General features: G+C 43.5%; 1 protein-coding gene across 1 annotated transcript; it reads right to left on the bottom strand.

Moving 5' to 3' along the window:
- Positions 1 to 371: 371 nt before the first annotated feature.
- On the bottom strand, positions 372 to 23,187 carry rps6kc1 (ribosomal protein S6 kinase polypeptide 1). The gene is made up of 19 exons (XM_030781384.1): positions 23,086 to 23,187; positions 20,651 to 20,686; positions 18,770 to 18,890; positions 18,317 to 18,432; positions 17,635 to 17,728; positions 16,672 to 16,731; positions 16,274 to 16,360; positions 16,206 to 16,230; positions 15,989 to 16,158; positions 14,609 to 14,733; positions 14,297 to 14,389; positions 13,043 to 13,090; positions 11,473 to 11,605; positions 8,726 to 8,931; positions 7,375 to 8,680; positions 6,519 to 6,608; positions 1,782 to 1,864; positions 1,534 to 1,629; positions 372 to 1,374 (listed from the first exon to the last, which is right to left on the bottom strand). Exons 1-19 carry the CDS (start codon positions 23,185 to 23,187, stop codon positions 1,273 to 1,275), a joined length of 3,093 nt encoding a protein of 1,030 aa, XP_030637244.1. The 3' UTR covers positions 372 to 1,272.
- Positions 23,188 to 25,018: the final 1,831 nt, after the last annotated feature.

Below are 25,018 nucleotides of genomic sequence, written 5' to 3'. Positions count from 1 at the left end.
TTTTCTTACACATAATCTTTTGTTAACAGACATGCACAAACGTATTGGGGTTTAGAACACACACGCACACACACACACACACACACAGCTACACCGAGGTGAATATCAGGGCACACAGGGGCTATGTTGTGATTCTTTTGGCATTCCTGAAACAGTAAAAGTAACATGATGCTCATGATTCTTCAATAGCTGAGTCAGCTCAATTTTCCCATCACTCTCAGTGTCAATCCCAATCTCAATCTCAATCCATAAGTTAACAGACCATTCTCTTATTACCTGCCCCCCCCCCTCCAAACCCAGCCAATTACTCCTGTCAGCAACAAAAGACAATGGTACCAAACACATCGTTGGCACCCAGAAACAACAACAGCAACAAAATACTGACAAATAAAAAGGATGGTTTACAGTTGGGAAATTTCTTTATGGAGTCAGAGTTGACATCCACAGTATCAGGGGCAAAGTCTTTGTTTTTCATATGAAGACCTTGACATGTATTGTAAACACATAAATGGGCAGGTCAGGCGTTTCCAGGTCCTGCAGGGACTTTGGCAGGTAAACTGGTAAAGGGAGGGTTTGTAATGCTTGTCAGTGTTTGGTAAGAACATTCTGGTCACTGAGTGGACTGGTAACCAGTGAACACACAATGTAGTGCACAAACCCGTGTGTCTGTAGTTCAGGGCTGAGTGATAGAGAATTCCTGTGAGAGAGTTAGGGGAGTAAAGGACAGAATGATGAAGGGATACACTCCTCTTTTCCTCTTTTGTCCACCAGTCGTAGCGTTCTTCTTCTTTCGTACTGTCCATGCCGTGCATCTCCCTCTCTTCACTCGTTTATTGATGACTCTGCTCCTACCTCTCTTATTGCTTTAGGAGTGTTTTTTCTTATTGTTATTTTCACGTCAATTTTCTAACATATATGAGCGTATGCAGACTAAATGAAGCTTTTAAACAAACAAACCGTTAAAAAACAGAGCTGTGTGTGTGTGTGTGTTTGTGTGTGTACACATGAGGGCAGTGAGAGTGTGTTGACATGTCTGAAGTAGTCTCAAGTAACAACTGACCTTTGAACTTTGACCATGTCCATTAGCTCTCACCATGTTGAAGGTGATGTCTGAGAGTGTTACATGCTCTGTGTGGTTAGTGCGTGTGTGTGTTTGTGTGTGTGTGTGTGTGTCCTGAGTGACCGGTCCTTAAGCAGCTCAGTCCTCATAATGTCGTCTCGCTGTGACCTTTGCCCTTTGCCCTTGACCTTGGCCAGAGTGAGAAGTGGCGTTTAGTGAGGCCAGTCCACGGTAGCAAAGAAAGGGTGAGACTTAATGTCCTCTACCCCTGCCACTCCTGCACCCAGTCTCTCCACAGGGTTATACTGCAGCAACTGCAATCAACAACACACAGCAAACACGCTCTTTATCTTACAACACACCCGCCTGTAGCTGTGTGTGTGTGTAAATATATACAAACATATGACAGCGCATCGGGTTCTCCAGAGTGAAATGTTCTGAATGTGTAAAGAGAGCTCCAGTTTAAAACCCACCTGCTCCAGCAGAGACCTGGCCTCCCCTGACACAAAGTCAGGGATGTGCAGAGACGTGTGTCTGCTAATCCCAGCCGGGTGACACTGGTGGAGAGACTGCACACACAAACGCACACGCACACACACGCACACGCACACGCACACACACATTGAGAGTACATCCTAAATGTCAATCCCCACTCAGCAGAGCACTACATATTAGATATTTATATTACTTTTGATTTCTTCTGAAATAGGATTTATTTTACCTTTCCTGTCAGCAGTTCAAATAAAAGGGCACCCAAGCTCCACCAATCACAGGCTGTTGTTTCCTCGTTAATTCCGCCCACCTCTGCAAGCAGGAGAGAAGAGATTTAAATGTGGTGAAAACATCTAATTTTAAAATAAACATACCTAGGCTCATGCAAAGATTAACACATACACGCACGCACACACACACAGACACACACACAGTGGCTGGGGAGGAACTGCTGGTCTTGTCTTGTAAAACAGGTTATTTGCATGATAAAAAAGCATTTATATTGAGGAAACGTTGACCAAGGTACTTCCAAACCATCTGCGTGACCTGGCTGTTTGTGTCATTGTCTCTGTGTGTGCGTGTGTGTGTGTGTGTGTGTGTGTGTGTGTGTTCAACTCCACTCAAGACACACAGCAAAAATCAGTTTAGTCAGAAATACTGTTTATCAAAAAAAAGGACCAGCTTTATCAAAAGTCCACCCTAAACTAAATCAAACCGAACACACTTCACCATTATAAACCTCAGTGCTCTTTTCACTGCCCATATATACTATACATTATAATTACAGGCTCTGGTTTGTGAATTACTGTTTGTGTGTGTGTCCACAGAACTGAAAAGATGTTGCAATGGATTTGGCAACATTCTGTTTTAAATTAAGGTAAAAGAAAAGCTACATCTTCTTTCTTCTGCTTGGGTTTTATAGAGAAGACAATGTGTAGAACTCTGGGGTTAGCAAAATAACCACAGAACCCCCTGTTCCTCGCCCTTGGTTACCACAGTAATTACGGAATCTCTTGCATCACAAAAGAACCAAGGGACATTCTAAAAAAAAAAAAAAAAAGTATCCACTTAAGCTTACTTTGATTCTAATGATTCTGAACATTCTCATGGCACCCATATAAAAGTTTCCTCTATGGTATTGTTGTCCTCTCCCCTTAGTTTTCACTTCCCTAAGTCCTCTCTGCTGCTCCCTGCTTCTCTTTCCACTGCCCACAGTAGTCTGGCTCCTCTTCTTGCCCCAGAGGAGAGAGGGGTTTCTGGGGGAAGAGCGGGGAGACTGACAGGGGCCGGAGCTCCAGAGCTCCAGGGTTTGATGGAGAACCAGATGGCCAGCGTGAAGTTTTTACGTCCTGCTCGCTCCAACCACGGCTCGGAGCTAAAGAGCCCAAAGCTCTGCCGAACCCGGCCCAGAGATGGCCATCCTCAGCTGGGGAGACTGGGAAGGCAAAGCTGCCCCCCCCCTCCCTTCCCAAAGCTCCAGGGCTTGTTTTGTCGCTCTCTTACAGCCAAGGTTAGTCTGGCCTCAGACAGAGGCCCAATTGTCCTCTTGATTCAGCCCCTGGGCCAACAGAAAGTGAGCAGTGCTTTTCTCAAGAGCAGATCCCCATTCTGTTGTGACAGCGTTATCTGGGAGATCATCATCAAACAGACTTACACACACGCACACACTACCTGAGTGCGTTTTGGACATGCAGCGTAGCTCAGGGGTGTGGTGAACACACACACACACACACACACACGTTTCTCTCAGCAAGGTCAACTGACATCACAAAGGATTAATGTCTAAGAGGCCTTAGGAAAGGCACAGATAAACGAAGCAAACAACAGAGAACAGAGAGAAAGAAAGAAAGAAAGAAAGAAAGAAAGAAAGAAAGAAAGAAAGAAAGAAAGAAAGGGTGAGAGAGACACAGACAGAGAAAGAGAGACAGAGAGAGCAACATTTCACGTCTTGCGAACATCAAAGTACCTCCACAACTGTGACACAAACACCACACACACACACACACACACACACACACACACACACACACACACACACACACGTACAGACACACGTACAGACACACGTACAGACACACGTACAGACACACGTACACACATCTGAAAAGACAGACTAGAGAGGCATTTCTCTTCCTCACTCTTAGTGTGATAGGTTCCTCTCATGAGGTATGTAAAACTTGATTCTCTTCCCCATCCAAAAAGTGAAGGAGTTTCTTCCTCCTCTCTCCAACTTTCTCTGTCTCTTAGAGGAAATACATAATGTCTCTGTTCCATAAAGCACTTCTGGGCTATTGTTGAAAGAGGAACCATCATGCACACACACACACACACACACACACACATCACGCATCTACCTAACTGAAGCTGATGTTTAGAATCTTGTGACTCAGCAAAGCCTATTCTATAGAGCCTTATGTTTTACTGAGGGAGAAAGGGAGAGAGAAAGAGAGAGTGAAAAAGAGAAAACACTTACTTTTTCTAATTTGGAGGAAAAACAATCAGCATCCACCACTGTATCACAATATGTTCATAACACTCATAGTGTCACACATGAACTGCCTGGGTGTGTGTGGATCTCTGTGTGTGTGTGTGTGTGTGTGTGTGTGTGGAAAAAGATAGTGGAAAAAGACATCAGTGTAAACAATGTGTATTTAAACAGATTTCAGCAGGTGTACAAAAGAAGCGATCCATTCCACTTTCCGACACCACCCTCTTCTGTTTTGAGCCTTTCTTCAAAAACATGTTTCTCTAGCCATCACTCTCTCCATGGGCATGTGTGTGGGTCTCTGTGTGTGTGTGTGTGTTCGCGCACGCATGTGCAAGTGCGTGTGTCTGTGTGTAATGACCAAATGTGTGCTTGTGTGTATGTGTTTGGGTAAGAAGTCTGAGAAATGTTGGTGTGGGTTAGTATGTGTTAAGTAATCAGCCGCATATGTGTGTGTGCACGTGTGTGTTAGGGCTGACTGAGTCAACAGCTGCCCAGTTGACAGTGCGTGTGTGTGTGTGTGTGTGTGAGTGAGTGAGAGAGAGAGAGAGAGAGAGAGAGAGAGTAAGCATTGAGTGAGCTGAGAATGTGTGAGCTGAGTGTGTGTGTGTGTGTGTGTGTGTGTGTGTGTGTGTGTGTGTGTGTGTGGGTGTATGAGTGAGTGTGTATGTGTGCGTGCGTGTGAGTGAGATTGTGTGTGTGTGTGTGTGTGTGTGAAAGAGACGGTGAGTGTGTGTGTGTTTGTGAGTGAGTGAGTGTGTATGACTGAGTGTGTGTGTGTGCATGCATACGTGAGTGTGTATGTGACTGAGGGAGTGAGTGTGTGGTGTGTGTGCATGTGTCAGTGTGTGTGCGTGTGAGCGAGTTTGAGTTTGTGTGTGCGTGTGAGTGAGTTTGTGCATGTGTGTGTGTGTGTGTGTGTGTGTTCACAGCAGGCGGCATAATAAATCTGTCAGCAGATGAGGAGCACAGACACACACATGCTATTGTTTTCTATACCCTGCTAAGAAAACACAACAGAGAAAGAGAGAGAGAGAAAGAGAGAGAGTGCATGCGTGCGGGGGTGGGGGTTGTAAGATAAATGAGATGACAAGACCAGCTTTGCCACCCCCTAGTGGTGAAGCTAGGCTACTACCACACACAAATACAGGCGTGCACACACACGCACACACACACACAAACACAGCCACAGCCAATCCTAAGTGAGTGCTATAGCGCCTGTGTGTGTGTAAGAGGGGAAATCCAGCCCAGAAGGTCATATAGGTTTTACCCTGTGGATTTCTCATGAGGCCTGCCAGGGTTTCTCAAATCTCCAACATACGTTTCAATTCCCCTTAATGGGCTTCACTCACACACACACACACACAGACACACACACAGACACACACACACTCTTTAAGGCTTAAGCTTTGGGATATTAACACACAAATCGAGCTCTCATACATATTAAATGTGCTATGTCCATTTCTCAAGCCATCCCTTCCTGACCCCTAGAGCACTGTGTGTGTGTGTGTGTGTGTGTGTGAGTGTGTGTGAGTGTGTGTGTGTGTATGTGAGAGTGTGTGTGTGTGTGAGTGTATGAGCGCGTGTGTGTGTGTGAGTGTGTGTGTTTTAAAAACTCAGTCCAATTCCCAAAAGTGCCTCCCAGGCTGATTAAAATATCTTCAAATGACAAAATGTAAATCCAATCTCTTACAAGACCTCAACGGAGGACTAAAACGCCCAGTCCCACACACGCTGTGTCATCAAACTCTTACAGGACTCTCCTGACTTAATGGAATATAAAAACAGCCACTGTTTTCTCTATCTGACACTGGCCACTGATCCTCTGAGACAATACGCATTTCCTACTCTTTCTCTGCTCTCTTGGGGGAAAAAAGAAGTTTATAGTGTGTAAACCAGTTGAAACTGAATCAGTGATTACTGGAGCACAAACAACAACACTAGGGAAAAAAACCTTTAAAAGATTTGTTTTAAATAACTGCCACCTTATCTACTAGCTATTTTGTTTTAGTTTATTTGTTTGCAACACCAAACATCAGTGTAGGAACAGTCCTGTGAAATGAAATGACATCTTGGCTGTCTAAAGTGTTCATCTGAACACCTATGTACAGGAGACAAACTACTGAATTGTCAGTGTATGTACTGATATACTGACATGTGACAAGCTACTGCACTGTCAGTTTGTGTACCGAGATACTGACAGGTGACAAACTACCGAGGTGTCAGTGTATGTACTGATATATTGGCAGTTGACATAAACTTCTGAAGTGTCAGTGTATGTACTGATATACTGAAAGGTGATGTAACCTACTGAAGTGTCTTAACATGTACGGATATGTTGACTGAATAAGGTGATGTCAGATCGTTAGTATTGTGTTTAGAGAGGATTTGGTGTGAGATATAAGAAGACTGGTATGCCTCTAGCCTAGAGCGTTTGTTAAAATGGTTTCTGTGAATAGACTGGTTAGTGTCTCTGACCTGGAGCACAGTACATCTCTGAAACAGCCTCTCGGTCACACGATTCCTCCACCTCACTCCAGCTGCAGAAAAACGTCAGCTCCACGTGGCCTGGGACAGAGAGTCAGAGAGAGACGTGAGGAAAGACTCCAATAAAAAACATTCAAATGAATGGAATCAAGGCTAAACACACTCCACATCACGTGGGAGGCATCAGCACGAATCCAACACACAAACACATACACACTTGACGCACATAAACACACACACACACAAGGCACATACGCACAAAGACACAAAGACACAAAGAAATAGAACAAAAGTAACAATAACAAAGTCAAGATTTCTGGGGAAAAAAAGCAAACAAAAAAACACCTCATAAGTGCTTCTCTCTCTCTTTCTCTTGCTCTCTGTACTGTTAAAAATTACTGATGTTTGTGTGTTGTCTCATTGAAAGTAATGCTGTCATTAAGCATTAGAGTCCATTAAAGCCCAGACACACCGCTGATGGCCTTAAACAGCGGGGTTAGATGGCATAAATGCACACACGTGCACACACACACACACACACTCAGCTCACACACTCACGAGCACTAAGAAATCATTGTTTCAAAATTTTAAAATCTAAATATATATGTGTCAAACCATTACAAAAACAGAATATAAACAGAATATAAAAAATGAGAAAGCAAAAGAACCACAGGATAAAGAAACTGCACCAGTACATCCTCTGTAATTCCAGTCTGCAAAAGTGCTCCATCAGAACAGAGCTGCATTCACACACATGTACACAACATACACACATCTCTATCTAAAATTTCACATCTGTGTTTGAGGTTATTATGACAGACAGTAGACTGAGAGTGTGACCTCTGACCTCTGTGATTGAGGAGGACGTTTTTTGGGTTGAGGTCACGGCAGATGATGCCTTCCTGGTGTAGCGCGTCCAGAGCCAGAACCAACTGGGTCGCCCAACACCGCACCAACGCCTCAGGGATCCGCATCTGAGAGGCCACCAATGCCAGCTCGTCTAGCTGTCGAAACAACTCCGACACACTCTTACCCTCTCTCTCCACGCCCTCCCCTTTTTCAGGGTCCACAGGAACGGGTGATGGTCCCGCCTCTAACCCCGCCCCTGTGTCTGATCCTGCCCTCATCACACATTCTGACTGGCTGTTGAGTTCAGAGGGCAGGATGTGTGATTGGGAGTTGGAGAGAGTGTCTAATGGTGGAGGGGTTTGGGGTAACAAATCTGTAGGGGGGTCGTTCTCACCCTGGAACATGTTTTCAGGTGTTCCAAAGGCTAGAGACTCTTCTGTGGGCTGAGCTTGGTTACAGGGGGAGGAAGGGTTGTCCTTTACTGACAGGTCCAGTCCCGCCTCCTCACCTAGGTCATGGTGCAGCTGCAGGACGTCTGGTTTGCCAAATTTAGGCGAGGGCGTGGCCTCCACTGCCAAAGGCACGCCCCCAACTACTAGCTCTTCCTCTAAAGCTTCCACCCCGACCCCTCCGACCTCTGGAAGATTCACTAAAAGGTCAGGAGGTCGTGCTTCCTCCTCAACCACTGCGTCCTTAAACGAGATGACCGGCACAGACTCGTTTGAGCCCCGATCACTGTCTAGGTATCCCCAGGAGTGACCCCTGACCTCTACAACCTCTGCCAGGTCCACCAGGTCTTCGGTAACCTCTGAGCCCAGGTCAGAGGTTGAGAGGAAGAAAGGTTTGGGGCAAGGGTCATGTTTGGGTCGGAGGTCAGAGGTCGAATCCGGACAAACAACCTCTGTGGCACTGTCTTTGCTGTCAATACGGAAGAACTCCATAGGCGAGCGTTTGGACTGGTCCAGAGAAAGAGAGTCCGGCGTGACTGGACGGTCGGCCAAAGGGCTGAACACGTCGTTCCCATCTCGTTCCCGTTCCCGATCAGCGTCATCCTCTGTGAAAAACCTCAGCTCCTGAGCCGCACTGGGAGAACACAAACTGTCATTGCTAAGCAACGAACGCGTCCGGGATGATTTCGACGTTACTGCGCCGACATCTGTGTCTTCTTCTACCTCCACACCATCCTCTTCCCCCTCTCCAAGTACCTCTGGCTCCACCTTTTCCTGTTCGTACTCTGTACACAACGTGAGATAGCTGTTGGTACACTCTTCCTCTGATGTAGCTCCAGATTCAGGGAGGAGAACCTGAGACTCAAGATCCCCCAGATTGGGGCTACCTGTCTGGACCACGCTGAGCAGGGATGCCCCCTGTATCTGGAGGTCCTGGGTGGGTCCAGAGTCTGCACTGCTGGAGCTTCCCAGTTCAGGGAGGAGGGCTTGGGCTGATCGGACGGCCGTCGTGTGGGACTTCTGGATAAATGGGATGTCAAAACTCTCGTCAGGACTGTCACTGCTGCTACGGAGGTATTTCGATATGTGAGACCACAATTTACCACCTACATAGAGAGAGAGAGAGAGAGAGAGAGAGAGTAACCAGGTTATTTAGTGCACACAATACTGCAGACACTATTTGGGCTGTGCCTATTGTAATGTTACGTGCATCATAAAGCCATTCAGACAGAAAGGTTCATTTGACATTGACTTTTTTTTTTGGCTGTCGTTAAATATGTGGGAAGGTTACACTGACTAGAGCAGCAACAGAAGCCAAGCAGATGAACGGTTCAAAGGTTACTGACAGTATACTAAACAGCCTCAGCTTTAAACACCGTTCCATTTAACACACACACACACACACACACACACACACACACGCATGCACTCACACACACATACGCACGCACACATACGTACGCACACACGCACACTTGCACACATACACACACACACACACACACACACACACACACACACACACAGCTGTGGCCTGAGTAATTGTGGGACAACATCTGCTGTTTGATGGGAATGACTTGGCCAAGCTCTGATGCGATAATGACACAATGCTAACCAAATTATATCAGCCCTGAAAACACATACACACACAAACACAAACAGACACACACACTTCTCACACTGAGCAGAGAACTACCTCTGAGGACACACTAACTTTCAAATGAAAATGTTTTTCTTTTTTACATCCATAAGTTTACGTTATTCCAACAATAAACTACATCAGTGTGTATTTGACTACACAGCATATTTACAAGTGCGGATTTTCCTGGGTTTCAGTACATTAGAGTTATTTTACATCAGTGAACATTTTCACTGTCTAAGCAATCCACCAGAGGGCGCTGTTTTCAAATACTCTCTGTGGTTTTACTCTGCTGAGTGTGGATTGTAGAAAGAGTTTTTATCTGAAATAAAGAATATAAATTAATTTCATATCACACTGTCCTACATGTTTCAGCATGTGGAACAGACTGTTTCAGGTTGGCACAAGAATTAGCTGGACAAGAACTTCTGGATAAACATTTTCAGGATAAAACATAAAATCCAAATTAATCAAGGTACTGGATTGAGAAAGCAGGTGATTCCAAACAGTAGTAAATGTTCAGTGCCATCACAACTCAATTTACTAGAGTTCATACAGACATCACTGAATAAAGATCAAGGACTCTTTAGGAGATTTCATTAGTGATTGTCTCCAACTAGCAGACATGAGATGGAGATACCAAAACAGAAATAAGGATAAAGGGAAATGGCCCACATTCTGAGGGAAAAAAAGGGGGCAGGGTGCTTTAGTATCAAACCCCACACACACACACACACACACACAGTGGGGTTGTCACCAAAGATTCTGGAAAATTCAGAGCACTGTACTATGGGAGTGCCTGGAGCATATGCATGCTCACTTTTAAGTTCAAGAACTTTTACGGATTTTTCCACAAAAGAGGCCAATTCTCCATGTAATCCAGTACTGACATTTCAAAACCTAAATTCAGACACTTTATTCACTTAAGGACCTTGTGATATATATATAAAACATATAAATAAGATAAAACATAAAAACATATAAAACAGACAGGACAAAGACCAGGATGGGTCAAACTGTTTTCAGTTTTATGCGCAAATTAAACTGTCGCCAAAGAGATCATAAACCAAAGTTTAGATGTATGTTTCCTTCTTTCTAAATATTACACTTGTGCCATTATATCTTTATTTCAAAGTAACAAGAGAATTATTCCACTATATTTTTGAGTATCATGTCAGTCATAAAATGGACACTATACCAAGGTGAAGATCAGATCCCTTACTGACCACAGTGCACTGGACATCACTCCCAACGACCGCAACTTGGCGACCAAAGGTCTTAGTCACTGAATGTTCACCTAGTGACCAGATGTCTTAACCACTGAAGGTTCATCTGTGTTGCTCAATACAAACTGGACAAAGTTTGTCTACATTTGAAAACTTTTTGCACAGAGTTTCAGATGATGCCAATACAGTCCCGTTCCCATGGGAACCACTAACCACTGACCAAAGACACGCTTTTGTTCCAACCTCATTAGCCAATTGGAAAATAACACACGGCCTCAAACAGCCAATCACGTTCAGACACGGTTAAGTGCTTTAAACTGAATTTGTGCCCTGTTAAGCACTGAGAACAAACAGCTTCAATGCTCTTAACCACAACACGGGGAAATGTCGACACACTAATGACTCCCTCCACACGTACACACACACACACACACACACACACACAGTTCACGGTGTGTAAAATAACGAGGCCCAGGTGTTGGCACTGCTAATGAGTCTCTGGGCCACCTGGTACCAAAGATAATGACCTGTGACAGAAACCTCTCTCTCTCTCTCACTCTCTCTCTCTTTTTCTCCATCAGACTGGCACAAGGACAGATAGAGAGAGGCCAACCTCATTTCTTCATATCCCAACTTTCAGCAAGAATTTTACGGCCGAACTATTTTTTGATGATCTTGAGACACTCAAGGATATTTGGAACACCAGCAAAGTAGGTACATTCTACCAACGCCTATCTCCTGAGCAACTCCTGAGAAAGAGAGAGAAAGAAAGAAACACATACCTTCTGCATACTCCAGGAGCAGGAAGATGGAATTCTCAGAGATGATGTATTTCCTGAGTTGCACCATGTTGGGGACAGAACGGGGGATAATAGTCTTCTTCACTCTTCCACACTCACTACTTTTCCTCAATCCCTGAGAGACACAGAGAGAGAGAGAGAGAGAGAGAGAGAGAGAGAGAAAGAACAAGGGAGGGAGAATACACTCTCTGATTAAACAACACCACACACAACAGAGCTCTACACTTCAGCGTACATTACAAAGCGACTTCAGACTCCAGATCCCCTAAACCAAATCTTCCAGCCCTGGGATCCTTCCTGACTTATAGCATTAGTCAGACTCTCACCGTAAGCACAGAGGACATTTCATCCCCCGGACAGGAGACATGTTCATTAACATAATCAGACTTTCTCTTTTAATGAAGCACAGGTATGTGGGATACATGGTAGCCCACTGAATACCGCTGTCTTTACTATTGTTGTTGTTTTGTTTCAATGTGTTTTTCTTTTTAAATTCTTGAATTCAGCACTGGTCTGAAACCTCCACGTTGTGGTTCAAACCACTGCGTTTCATTATTTCTGTTAAAAGACACATTTGTTTCCAGCTACACTCATACTGACGTTCACACATTTAGATGTGATGTTTTTAACCAGATGTAATGTTGTGGAAGTTTTCTCTGTTTAAATATCACAGGTCACACACACACAAACACACACACACACACACACACTGGTGAGATGTTGTTTCAGGGCATGACAACAATGCTCAAATATGAACGAGGAACCTCTAAAACTACTACACAGAATAAGATCAGGCTTTTTTTCCTGTGGTACTTAGGAAACAAACCTCCCAAGCAACCCTGGACCAATTCCCTAACCCCTAAACCACCGTGTGCAGTTTATGTATCCTTCCCCACCCAGACAAACAGTCAGCCCAGAGAGGCCCCAAGACTCATCCAACCCCAACCCTCTCAATAACCCCCAGAGACAGAGCTCAATATAAATGTCATGTCTCTCTCTCTCTCTCGCTCTCTCACACACACACACACCTACACACATACACTTCTCCAGCAGTAGTGCTCATCTATCTGTCTTACTCTACTGTCAGTGAGGGAGGGGGGTGGCAGGGGGGTTTCATCTGTGTCTCTGGCATCACAACGCATCTGGAGCTCATCCAGAGCCCCCATACACACACTGCCATTAGAATCAATTACATAGGCGTGTGTGTGTGTGTGTGTGTGTGCATCTGCATGCTGAAAACAGCAGTTCTCACACTGAAAGAGTGTATATGAGTGTAAATGGGTTAGTGAGTAGACATGTGTATGTGTGTAAAACACAGGCAAACAGGCTGTAAGTGAGTAGACATGTGTAAGTGTGTAAAACACAGGTAAACAGGCTGTAAGTGAGTAGACATGTGTGTGTGTGTAAAACACAGGTAAACAGGCTGATCATTAATGCATAAATTCCTGTTGGGGTGAGTACAGCCCTGTTTCAGGAGCTCAAACACAGTGGAGCTAAGTCACAGTTGAATGTGGTGATTCTCTACCATAAAACCCAATGAACCGAGACTTACTTTCAAAATAAAAGTCTCCTGAGTCCTCTTATCCATCACCAGAAGTACCTATAAAAAGAGAAATATAAAAATTATAAGAACAGACAAAAGTTGTAGAAGATTCTAAAACAATGCAAAATTTCTAGAACACCTATCAGAAACACATGGGATATTCTAGGATATTGCAAACCATCTAAAGAACTGCAAACCTCCTAGAGCATCTCAAAACATCCTGAAAACCTTTCAGAACAACCAAAATCTTCTGGAACTCGTGACACATTCCAAGAATACTTCGAATCATGCAAAACATCTAAGACCTTCCGAAATCCTTGAGTTATTTTTAAATAATGAATCCTGGGTAACAAGATGGTTCAGGAAACATTTTCCACACAAAGAATCCAGCTATTATAGTCCAACAGTTACCTTCATCAGTTCACAAAAAAAAAAAAAAAAAAGAGACATGATCATTTAGTGACTATAATGGTGAAACACTCTTCATTAATGTCTTCATAACCTCTCCATCTCTCTGACACACACACACACACACACACACACACTCTGCCTGGCATACAGGAAGCATATGTGTGTGTGTCACTCCCTCTCTTTGTCCTGCCCAGTCTGTTCTCCCCTGGGCCACCTGAACAGGTGCTGCCCAAATGGATATGAATGGAGCTACGCGTAATCTCTCTCTCTCTGACACAGACACACAGACACAGAGAGAGAGAGTGGGGGGAGAGAGAGAGAGAGAGAGAGAGAGAGAGAGAGAGAGAGAGAGAGAGAGAGAGAGGAGCCAAGGTTCATTAAATATAATCACAACCGAAAACAGCAGAGGAGGGGAGTTGGGGTTTTTTTTTTGTTTGTTTTGGTTTTTCGGCAGAAATCACATTAAGAAGTTGAGAGATTAAACCTGGACGCGCAGCAGTTAGACATGACTTTTAAACTTTGCTGATTTAAAGAGGAGTTGCACCGATTTTTCATCTTTTCACCAGGGCGTTCTCTTGCCTTAAACCAAAAGTGCAGAGGAGGGTTAGATTCATGCTGCTGGATGACTGAGCCAGGTTTCAGCACACTAACAGTAACAGATGAAAATAACAGGAGTGAAGAAGACACATAACGTCAGCCTCATCCTCTGTCACCGTGGCCAAACTGCAGCCACGCTTTCCCTTTGGTCTCCGTCTCACGGGAGGACAGCCTGGAGGTGACTGTGGGTCTAAAATCAGGACTGCAGTGGTGAATGAGGAGCCTGGTGTGGAGAAGTTGAGAGAGGTAAGTCACCTTGTCTATGACACCCAGCACTCTGTAGTTTCTCAGCTCGTCTGCCTGAGAGGCATGTCCCCAAGCCACACCACAGCACTGAGGACCCAATGCCTGACACAGAGAGACAGAGAGAGAGAGGGAGAGTTAGTCATGCAAAACCACTTTTTACCCAACTAGTTTTAGGAAGCTTTCGTAGTGTGTATCTAAACTGTTACAAGGTGAAAGGGGAAGTGTAAGAAGTCAAAGGTTATAGGTCAGAGACCTGTGTTTTGGGTGGGGTGTTGGCTTCTGTCATCTGTGAGGTAAAAGGTGAAAGGGGAGGAGACTCACTCTGTTCTGGGTGGAGTTTTGCCCCATGTCGTCTGTGAGATGAAGGACGGAGATCTGCTCAGCTCTCATCAGATACTCCGCTGTCTTCCTCTTCACTGCCTCCCGCCTGCTGGGGCTCACCTCACCTGAGACACAAATACACTCCTTAACGTCTGCACACGTGTGTGTGAGTGTGTGTGTGTGTTTGTCTCATCGCCGCCAAACTCTTAATTCAGTTTCAGCTGGTCCAGACCTCTGCGGCCAGAGTCCAGACCTTACAAACTGACTTCACACGACACAAATTTTCTAACCCCTCACTTTCAAAGCCTTATCCCCTCCCCTCCCCTCCACACAATCTCTCTCACACACACACACACACACACACACACACACACACACACATCCCTCACTGGTCACTCCTTTTTTGTTTCGATCTCCTCCCCAACTCATCCAACCTCAGCCCAAAACTCACCTGGTTAGACATGCTCACCCACGCCAAACCCCCACCCCTGCTACCCAAACTCATATGTGTTGAGTTTCCTGTTTGGACCGACTTCCTTGAAAGGCATAAATCAAAAGAAAAGGTTTTTTTTTTTTTCCTAAATGTCATTAGTGATTCTGGTAAAGTTATTTGTAGGTTTGGGCTTTTTACCCAAACAGAAAAGATCTTTCTCTCTCTCTCTCTCTCTCTCTCTTTATCTCTTTTTCTTTGAGCTAAAAGGAGCTAGAGGCAAAGAGAAAAACGGGACTGGTTTGCATGGACCATACTGGGAGAAATGGGACATCAGCCATCAGTGATTATCTGGGGTTTCTAACGTTAACAAATACAATCTGATCCAAATCCGCTCTAAACACGCAGCTTTGACAACAGGTAAACAAACAAAAACACAAACAAACAGAGGCGTATTCAGAGTGTGCCAAGAGACAGACATCACAGTAACAGGGAGGGAGGGGACATGACTGCAGCTCTGAGGACGCGAGAGTGTTTTTGTGCATTGTGTTGAGTAAGTGCTTGCATTTGTATGTGTAAGAGTTGGTGAGATCTCATTTGTATGTCTTTGAGGGTAAGAGGTTATAATGGAGAAGGGACTGGTATAATAATAATAATAATATAATGATCATGTTAGTTGTGACTTTCTCTCCTTTAGTCATTCCTAGTTAAGATTACCACCATTTGATGATGTTAAAGCTTTGGTAATATTGACTTAACAGATCCACCAGTCATGCCAGCATAGCAACCTGAGCCGAATGCACACAGAGCACACACACACACGCACGCACACACACGCACGCACACACACACACACACAAACAACTGTTTAAGTGAAATCTGAACCCTGTATCATGTCACTAGCTCAGATGGTGGCATCACTTCCTGGGTGTGCATTTCAGTGAGGGTACCTTGTACTCCTTGCAGTAGCAGGTCTACTCCACTCCGATAATACGTCAACGCTGCTTGGTAATCCTGCTCCGCCTCTTTCTGGACGGCCAATCGTATTTGTTCGCTGGCTCTCTCCAGGTAATCTTTTTTCCCTGGACGGTTTTTCAGGCTGGAGGGGAACAGCACCGCCCTGGTGCCCCGAGGGAGATCTAACTCTGAGCCACTGGGAGGAGATGCCTCTGACTGTGGGAAGAGAGAAGGGCTGCCACTGTTACTGCCCCCTGTAGGCAGGTTTGGAGAATTACCACCAGATGCCATTCCATCGTCCAACTCTGCCAGGGAGTCTTCATCTGCAACTGCGAAAGATGTCAGATCACTGTCGCTGGAGGGACCTACAACACACACACACACACGCACACATGCACACACGCACACGCACACGCACACACACACACGCACACACACACGCACACACACACGCACACACAGGTACACGCACATAGAAGAAAAAAACAGAGGAAAGTTGAATGACCATTATACAGCTGAAACTTTGCTTTGAACACATCTATAACACTATAAGTTAATGCCCCCACACACAGACACATAAACAAACACATCAGCTTGCACAAAGTAAATCATACACACATCGACTTAGGAAATACAGTCATCAGAGTAACACACACGCACACACACTCTCACTCACCACCATATTCAGACTGGCTGTTTGCGGTCAAATCATCCAGGCCACTTGAGTCTTTCTGAACTACACAGAGACCAGAAAACCAAATAAAACACAATGATTATGATTATTACACAGAGCAGAAACACAACAGACACACTTCATAATTAACTCTTACTGACTACTCTCTGACTACAATGAGAATCTCCACTCTCCACACTTTTTTGTCCAAAGGCAGGGACAAAAAGCAGTCAGACAGCACCATCTGCAGGCTGACTTTTTATATGCAGCCACTGATTACAAGGAACTCACAGAGACTTGCCTGTGATCTGAGGCCTTTTCAGATTAAGCTCTCTCACAGAATCACCTCTACAGCAGTAAAAGTTAAAAAATATATCTCCAAATATACAGAGTATAATTAACATGTTTAACATCTTTCAAAACATAGCTCAAATGGAGAGTCACAGGCTGTGGTGTGTCTGTGTCTCAGCGGCGTTGATCTTCACTAAAAACCACTTATAGTGTATCACTTCTGCCCTGTTTACAGAACTATACCCCTAGCCCCCTCCCCAACAACATCAACTGCCTTTTGTTTTTTTAACAATTCATCCTTTAAGCACAGAGGAGCCTGTGAACACAGCTCTTTTTACGGGTGTGGAGTAAGAGAGATCGAGGTAGTAGTAACCCTGCAGTAGTAACCCTGGAAAAACATGGCCTAAGGGCAAAGTCCAGAGGAAGGGTAGAGATATGAGACACGCCCATTCTCCAGCACCTTCTCTCAGCATCCTAGGTGCCTGGTCTGCGATTAGAACCAACAACCCTCTGGTCCCTGCCCTGGAGCCCAAATCTACTGAGTTATCTAGCCCCCTTGGTCACTTTTCCAACTGGACACTAGAGATGAGCTTACAAGACAGTCATTCAGTAGAAAAGCCTTAGTAAATGTTGTGGCGTGTGACATTAGGACAGGACAAGAAGAGTGGACAATACCTTCAGAGCTGCAGTCAGACAGACTGTCGGCCAGGAAATCAGAGAAGGGCTCAGCTGGACCAATAAGATCAGAGCCGTCCTGAACCTCCCCACCCTGCCAACATAATCAACATATACTTCAGTATCATACGAGAATCAATCAATCCATCCATCCATCCATCCATCCATCCATCCACAAATCAACATGTACATCAATATCATACATGAATCAATCAATCCATCCATCCATAAATCAACATATACATCAATATCATACATGAATCAGTCAATCCATCCATCCATAAATCAACATACACATCAACATCATACATGAATCAGTCAATCCATCCATCTACTAATCAGCATATACATCAATATCATACATGAATCAGTCAATCCATCCATCCACAAATCAACATGTACATCAATATCATACATGAATCAGTCAATCCATCCATCTACAAATCAGCATATACATCAATATCATACATGAATCAGTCAATCCATCCATCCACAAATCAACATGTACATCAATATCATACATGAATCAGTCAATCCATCCACAAATCAACCCACTGTGCGACATGATGGTACTCATATATAGTAAGCTGTGTATTGATTTAAATATCAGAGACAGCAAATCGCACTGTTCTGGATTCAATCCAGGCACAACATAGTGTGTGCGGGTGTGTGTGCGTGTTACCTTAAAGAAGTCTTGTATGTACTGACTCCCGTAAAGAGCGGGTATGTTGGCACTGAACTGCAGCAGATCCTCTGAACACTGTCTCCTCTCTTCAATCACTGAGTCATCAAAACGACCTGAACACACACATACATACATATCACTAACCCATCTTCATACCACACACAAACACACACTATACACACTCTGCACATACACACACATTAACACTCCACACGTATACACGCACACATTAACACACTTCACGACCCCACATATTACTGACACACACACAGGCCACACACTATCTCCTCTCTTCAATCACAAAGTCATCAAAATGACCTAAACAACACACACATATACACGTCACTAACCCATCTTCACACCACACACCACACATACACTAACTCAACACGTACACACACATTAACATACCTCACACATACTATGAAAACACACAAACACACAGCTTACCGAATACTTTAGCTTTGGCGAAGGGGGGAAAGAGCTCAGACTCTCTGTACAGATTCTTATGGATCTGCCACAGGTCACGATGAAGTTTTCGGAAATCGCTGTATCTCTTCCAGACTGTAATCTAGAAAGAGACAGAAAGGAGGTGGTGACAATAAAAGAAAATTAGTGCTGTTCATCTCTCTTCAAAAAACTAACAATAAAGATTGTCAGTTAGTCAAAAACGAACAAGAGGCTGTTTGTTTTCTCCTTTTAGAACGTCCACAGTGTTTTCACCTCGCTGAAACAACTTGCTCTGTTTTGACCGAGACATCAAAGGCTAAAGGGGAGACATTCAGTAGACAGCAGCTGGAAAAGAGTCTTAACAGAAGACGTACTGACTCTACAGACTCTTCACACTCTGCCCTGGTTAGAGAGCTCTGAGCTGGGCAGCAAGAGACAGACAAGTCCCCGAAGAACCACAAGATCCAGAACCACTCCCAACAGCACACGGATGAGGATGTATGTCTGTCCTCCGCTCACTCTCTCTCTCTCATACACAGGCCAATCAATGTCATGCCCACTGCATTACTGCCTCTGCATACTTCTAACACCCTCGTGTGTGTGTGCGTGCGTGTGTGTGTGTGAGTGAGAGAGAGAGAGAGAGAGAGAGAAGTAGAGAGCTTGTTTACCAGTTCCCTGTCTCTCTAGAAACAGCATTCAATGCAGCCTTTCAAAAACATTTCATAAAACTCTGACAGAAACTAAAAGAGGTCCATCAAACCCAAACATGTTCTTATTTGACCTAAAGAAGGAAAACTGACCTAAAACATTCCTGAGGTATTTTTGCATCAATAACAATCACTACAACTACAACACCAACAAGATGTCACTACAACAATTTTCCAAACCAAACTGAGAAAATCTGTGACAGCATTATCTTTTTGGGTCAGTTTTCACACACAATAACCATGTTAACATTCAGAAGGGCAGGCAAGAAAAGGTTTTTTTTCCCCCTGCAGAATATCTGGCAACCAAGAGTCAAAGAACTGTCTTGTTGAGTCTAATGTAATTACAGGGCAATAATCACATTCAGAGTCAGTCAGTTACACATAAGCCATACTCACATGCTGACTTGAAACACATCTTTCAGTGTGTATCAACTATATTCTACCTGACTGAACAAGGGGAGTTTTTTTTTTCTTTTCGGTCTTTTCTGTGACTGAACTACTGTGTTTGTGCATTAAAATAAGTGTACAGAGAAGAGATTTGTTGCAGGACAAGGCTTAATATCATGACCTTAATGATCTACGACATCAATCAGCATCAATAGCAGTGTTAGGAGGGAGGGATGAGGCCAGTGCCAGATCAAAGATGGTCAAATCTTAATAATAAAGTATTAAAATCATACTTAAAAGCAATCAGTAAACACACCGTAAAACTTCAACCAATCTGGACACTGGGAAACCTTTCAAACTAGAAAACTGAACTCTCTGTCCACAACAAATTATCATAGAGACTTTTCTGGATCGGAACAATTCTCCCTGCTCATCTCTCACACACACACACACACTCTCACTCACACACACACTCACTCACACACACACACACACACACACACACACACACACACACACACACACACACAGTCTCTCTCATACACTAAATAGTTTACTCTCTCTCTCACTTTCTCCAAATCTCCTTACCTCTAATCTCTCCTCTTACTTACTGTCGCAAACTCTCTCTCTCTCTCTCTCTCACACACACACACACACACACACACACACACAAACACATACATTTTCTCTTCCTCTCAGTCTCTCTTTCCCTTTTACTATTTTTTTTTATCTAAAATCTCTCTCTCTCTCTCTCTCTCCAGATCAGGGAAGACAGAGTGTATCTTACCTCCTGAACGTCCTCAGGGTTTTTCCGAGAGATAATCTGGGGGGGGACAAAAAAAATAAAGACATTATTATTACAGTTTTTTTCCCTCTTACAGTAACAACAACACACAACACAGTTATGGAGCCATACTCATCTCAGCCTCGCAACACCACACTCTCACCATCATCACCATCACCATCATCCGTCACTGTCACTATAATCACAGGCATTTCTGTTAAAGCATACCCTCCCCGAGGATCAAGCTTCATGTGTGGGTTGTGTCGCTGTGACCGTAGATTTGCGAGTTTGAGTTTGTGTGTGTGTGTGTGTGTGTGTGTGTGTGTGTGTGTGACTGGGTAGACAGTGGGCCAGTGAACAGCAGGCTAAACAATGGCTTTATTATACAGTGTTGGTGTGGGGAGAGGGACTGACCAGGGCGTCATCACTCAAACACAAACACACACACACACACACACATACACACAGAGGGCACGCCACTCTAAACAGTTTTAACATGCTCATTCAGTCTTTACTCAGCCCAACGCGCGCACACACACACACACACACACACACACATATACTGGGGTGAGTCCCCACAGGAAACTACACACTCAAACAAAACTGTCCACATACACACACTCTCTCACAGAACCACACATGCACAGAACTACAGACATACAATAAAAGGAATGCAGTAATCATTATTTTTTACAGTACAATCATTATATATGTAAAAATGCTCTTTTGTAGAGTATGAAGCTTTAGACCTCTGCTGTCTGATTCTGGGTAATGAGTAATGCTATTCAGATTGTGGCATATAAACAAGCCTAATACTGAAGAGCAAATTCTGGATGTACTGTCCACTTTTGGTCAAAACAGCACCTCCATGTGCTACCACACGGGGGCAGTGCAGATGCACTGACAGTGAGTCTTAACGTCCAAATATAACGTCACAGCCATTCGTCAAACAGTTAACAGTACTCATGGACTGGTGTTCTGAAGAATCAGCTCAGAGAAAACAGGAACTAAAAATGATCATCTACGATTCTAATTTGAAACTACTTGTTTATTCTGTGAGGACATAATAGGAACAGTGCAGAAATTTGTAATAACTGCAGGAGAAAAGAAAAAATATATATACACACACACATACACACATATATATATATATGTGTGTGTGTGTGTGTGTGTAGAATTATATGAGTTAAAATATTAAAATGATATTTTAATTACATTTTAAGTGAAAATTTAAATAAAGTAAAATAACACCAACAAATAACATCATTGTTCTATATCTCTTTAGTTACCCTGTCTCTTGCCAAACTGATAAATGCAGAGCAGACTAAATGTTCCCGACGTCAGTCTGTGTGTGTGAGTGAGATGTGTGAAGCTACTTTCATGACACTCTCTAATAACGTCTTGGCACTACACATTGGTAATAGAAGCTCTATGTCATAATGTAACTCCAAAATGGTAACTCAGAGCCATCCTTGTTCATAGGACTTCAGATGCACTGAAAATACCTTGCTGACAGGGGGGTATTCCAAGTATATGGTTTAGTGACTAACCCGGACAAGTTAACTTAGAGTAAGTAGTACACCTCCTAATAGAAGAGCCCTATGGCTTTCTTTTGCTAGGAGAATGAAGCCAGAGGACTCTTCTATTAGGAGGTTTACCATTTACTCTGAGCTAACTTTAACGGGTTAATCACTAAACCACGTACTTGGAGTACCCCCCAGTTGTCTTACTGGTACCTCTGGTTTGCAGGGTTTCAAGGTACAGTACTTACGCTATAAGAGCAGCTGTCTGCTCCCCCGCAGCTCAGTTTAAACGTAAAACAAGTATAATATAACGTAAAATAAGTTTAAACCTGAGCTGAGTAAACCTACACAATCAGTTCATGAACTTGAACCAGATGTGTTTAAGTGTATCTGTCAGACAATTCAGTCATGCTGCAAAACCACCCAACAGTCAACAAACCACAAAGACATGTAACGCTCCCTAACTTAAAGTTTCCATTCTCTCTGCCTTGACAGACTGGGGAGTATTCTCTCCAAAGAACGGCCTCAGTGTCAAATCTGTGAGGGAAATGTCTAAACAGCCTAAAGTTTAATTCTAAAAAGCAGCATAAACATTACAAAAGCTATCTGGCTTAGCTGTCAAAGACTTTTGAATGGGATAGCTAACCTAGCGCTGATAGCCGCGGCTAGCCATGCAATACAAACCAGAACTACGATGATACCTACGTGCTAACAAACATTTCAGACTCACTCTTTAAACAAATGTGGTTTGAGTAAACCACAAATTCAAATGTGTACCCAGCTAGTCAGTTCACGGATCAGCTAGAATTCTGTTGCTTACTTTAGAGGAAGAAAATGACCCAGCTAGCTCATATTTATGCTAGCTCAAATAGGTGAAACACAAGTATATTTCTCTTACAAGCGATGACAGCTTACCCTTGCTGTGACTTTGTAAACGGTGTATCCTTTCTTGTGCTTTTTGGGATCAGTAACAGTGTAAAATCGAGCAAGTTCACCTCTTTCCCGCTGTGATATCATTCTGGTTAAGGCATTGCCATTAGCTAAACAGCTAACATTGACGGCGGTCACAGTCCCCAGTTGGCGTTTGTCTCCATGACACAATCCAAATGAGAGAAGGCATAGATAATAGAGATGAGACCCAGATGGACAACTCTTTTCGAAGAAATCTGTCAAATCGTTTAACGTCTATATAACCATACATGGCAAGGCGCGAGGTAGTAACAGTCGTCTGGTATTGTCGTCAAGAGAGAAAAATAAGCTGTTCTTATGACATTCTTTCTAATGTTCTCATAATGTTCTTTATCCCCCCAGAAATTAAATAGGATATTTCACTCATGTGACTTTTCTTAAAATGCGATTTTTCTGATGTTTCAGAAACTACGATATCAAGCACCTATTATTCATTGCTTCATACATGGGCCATTTTCAGTGGAAGAATTCGTCTTTATTTACACCAGACTCTCCTCTCCACTTCAATTATGCTAATATAAAAATTCAAATCAATCAACATCCACTGAGGTGTGCAGGCATTAACCCTTTTTTCGATCCCGCCTACTGCAGGAAGAATGTCCCTTGAAACCCTCGAAATACCGAGCAGTTACAAATCTGCTCCTCCTGTACAGTCTTTGGCCACGTGAAAACGAAAGCAGTATTAGTGACTCATTTGCAGGTAATATAATCTGAATTCAGTAGGTATGATTTGTGATCAACAAGGACGTTCTGTGTGTAAAAATTGTGACAGTAAGAAAGGTTAAGAAATCACAGATCTTCTCGTCAGCACGGAAAATAAAAACATTTCATCTTTTTATTCGTGGATAGACAAAGAGCTGTATTTTATTAATACCTCCTAATGAATAAGGTAGATACACATAAGTTTCACAAAAGGTTTACAGTGTGAATATACTAACAGAGAGAGGTTTCTCCAAAGCAGCAAGGACCCTATTTGCGACATCTGTTATTTAACAGAGTTAAAACTCGCACTGATTCTGTTCTGCCTACTTCCCTTAAGCTTTTTCGTTTAAGGCTGTTGCATATAATTTGAAGAGAAACTATGTAATGTGGAGCTATTGTGTACAGGCTCAAAACCAACAGCCTAGCAATCACTGTGATGTCTCTCTTACCTCTACCCCCCCCCCCCCCCCCCTTTCCACACTTCCCTCTCCGCCACTGAAACACGGGAACTGGGGTTCCTCTGTTCAGCCCAGTAACCTTTAAAGAATGAGCTTGATCTAAAGCAAATGCGGAGGAATGGAATCTGGGTTCAGAACAACAAAATGAACCAGTCTTTTACATGTATGCACACCCAATTGGTACCTTACGCCAAACTGAAATTAAATTAAATTGACAACATAACATCTCGAACAATGTGTGACTTGGACATGATGTTCGTGGCCCTTTCTTTCATATGAAAGAAAAAAAAAGATTTTCTGGTTTAGAATTTAGCCACAGTTTAAATCAGACTTTTCTCCCCTGCTGCCTTTTCTTTTAATCTTGTTTTTCTGTGTTGCCTTGGCTTTGAATCTCTAAATAATCTAATCTGCTCAAGAAACAACCCCTCTGAAAACACACACACACACACGAACATACACACGCACACAAACACACACACCACAGAGCTCTACAGCCACAAAGAACTGTCCGCCTACAAACACAGGGCCACCCTAAACAATGCAAAACATAGACTATGAGGATTTGAGGACCATGAAAAATCTTAATTATTTTTGTTTATGGCTTTTTTGTTATTATTCCCATATGAACACCAAAGGAAGGGCAGTCTGCAGACTATCTGTTTAAGGAAACCCTAGCCACACAGTTTACGGGAAACTTTACCCTCACTAATGTATGAGCT

This window comes from Chanos chanos, chromosome 8, assembly GCF_902362185.1.
Source record: "Chanos chanos chromosome 8, fChaCha1.1, whole genome shotgun sequence".
Classification (NCBI taxonomy): domain Eukaryota; kingdom Metazoa; phylum Chordata; class Actinopteri; order Gonorynchiformes; family Chanidae; genus Chanos; species Chanos chanos.
Note: the sequence above shows the minus strand (reverse complement) of the source record. Positions and strands in the feature narration are given on the sequence as shown.

Coding starts and splice junctions, on each gene's coding strand:
- rps6kc1 (XM_030781384.1), bottom strand. CDS start 23,187: ATGATATCACAGCGGGAAAGAGGTGAACTTGCTCGATTTTACACTGTT. Junction 20,687..23,085: donor TTTACAAAGTCACAGCAAGG/GTAAGCTGTCAT, acceptor GTCCCCCCCCAG/ATTATCTCTCGGAAAAACCC. Junction 8,681..8,725: donor AGGGGGCATCCCTGCTCAGC/GTGGTCCAGACA, acceptor CTTGAGTCTCAG/GTTCTCCTCCCTGAATCTGG.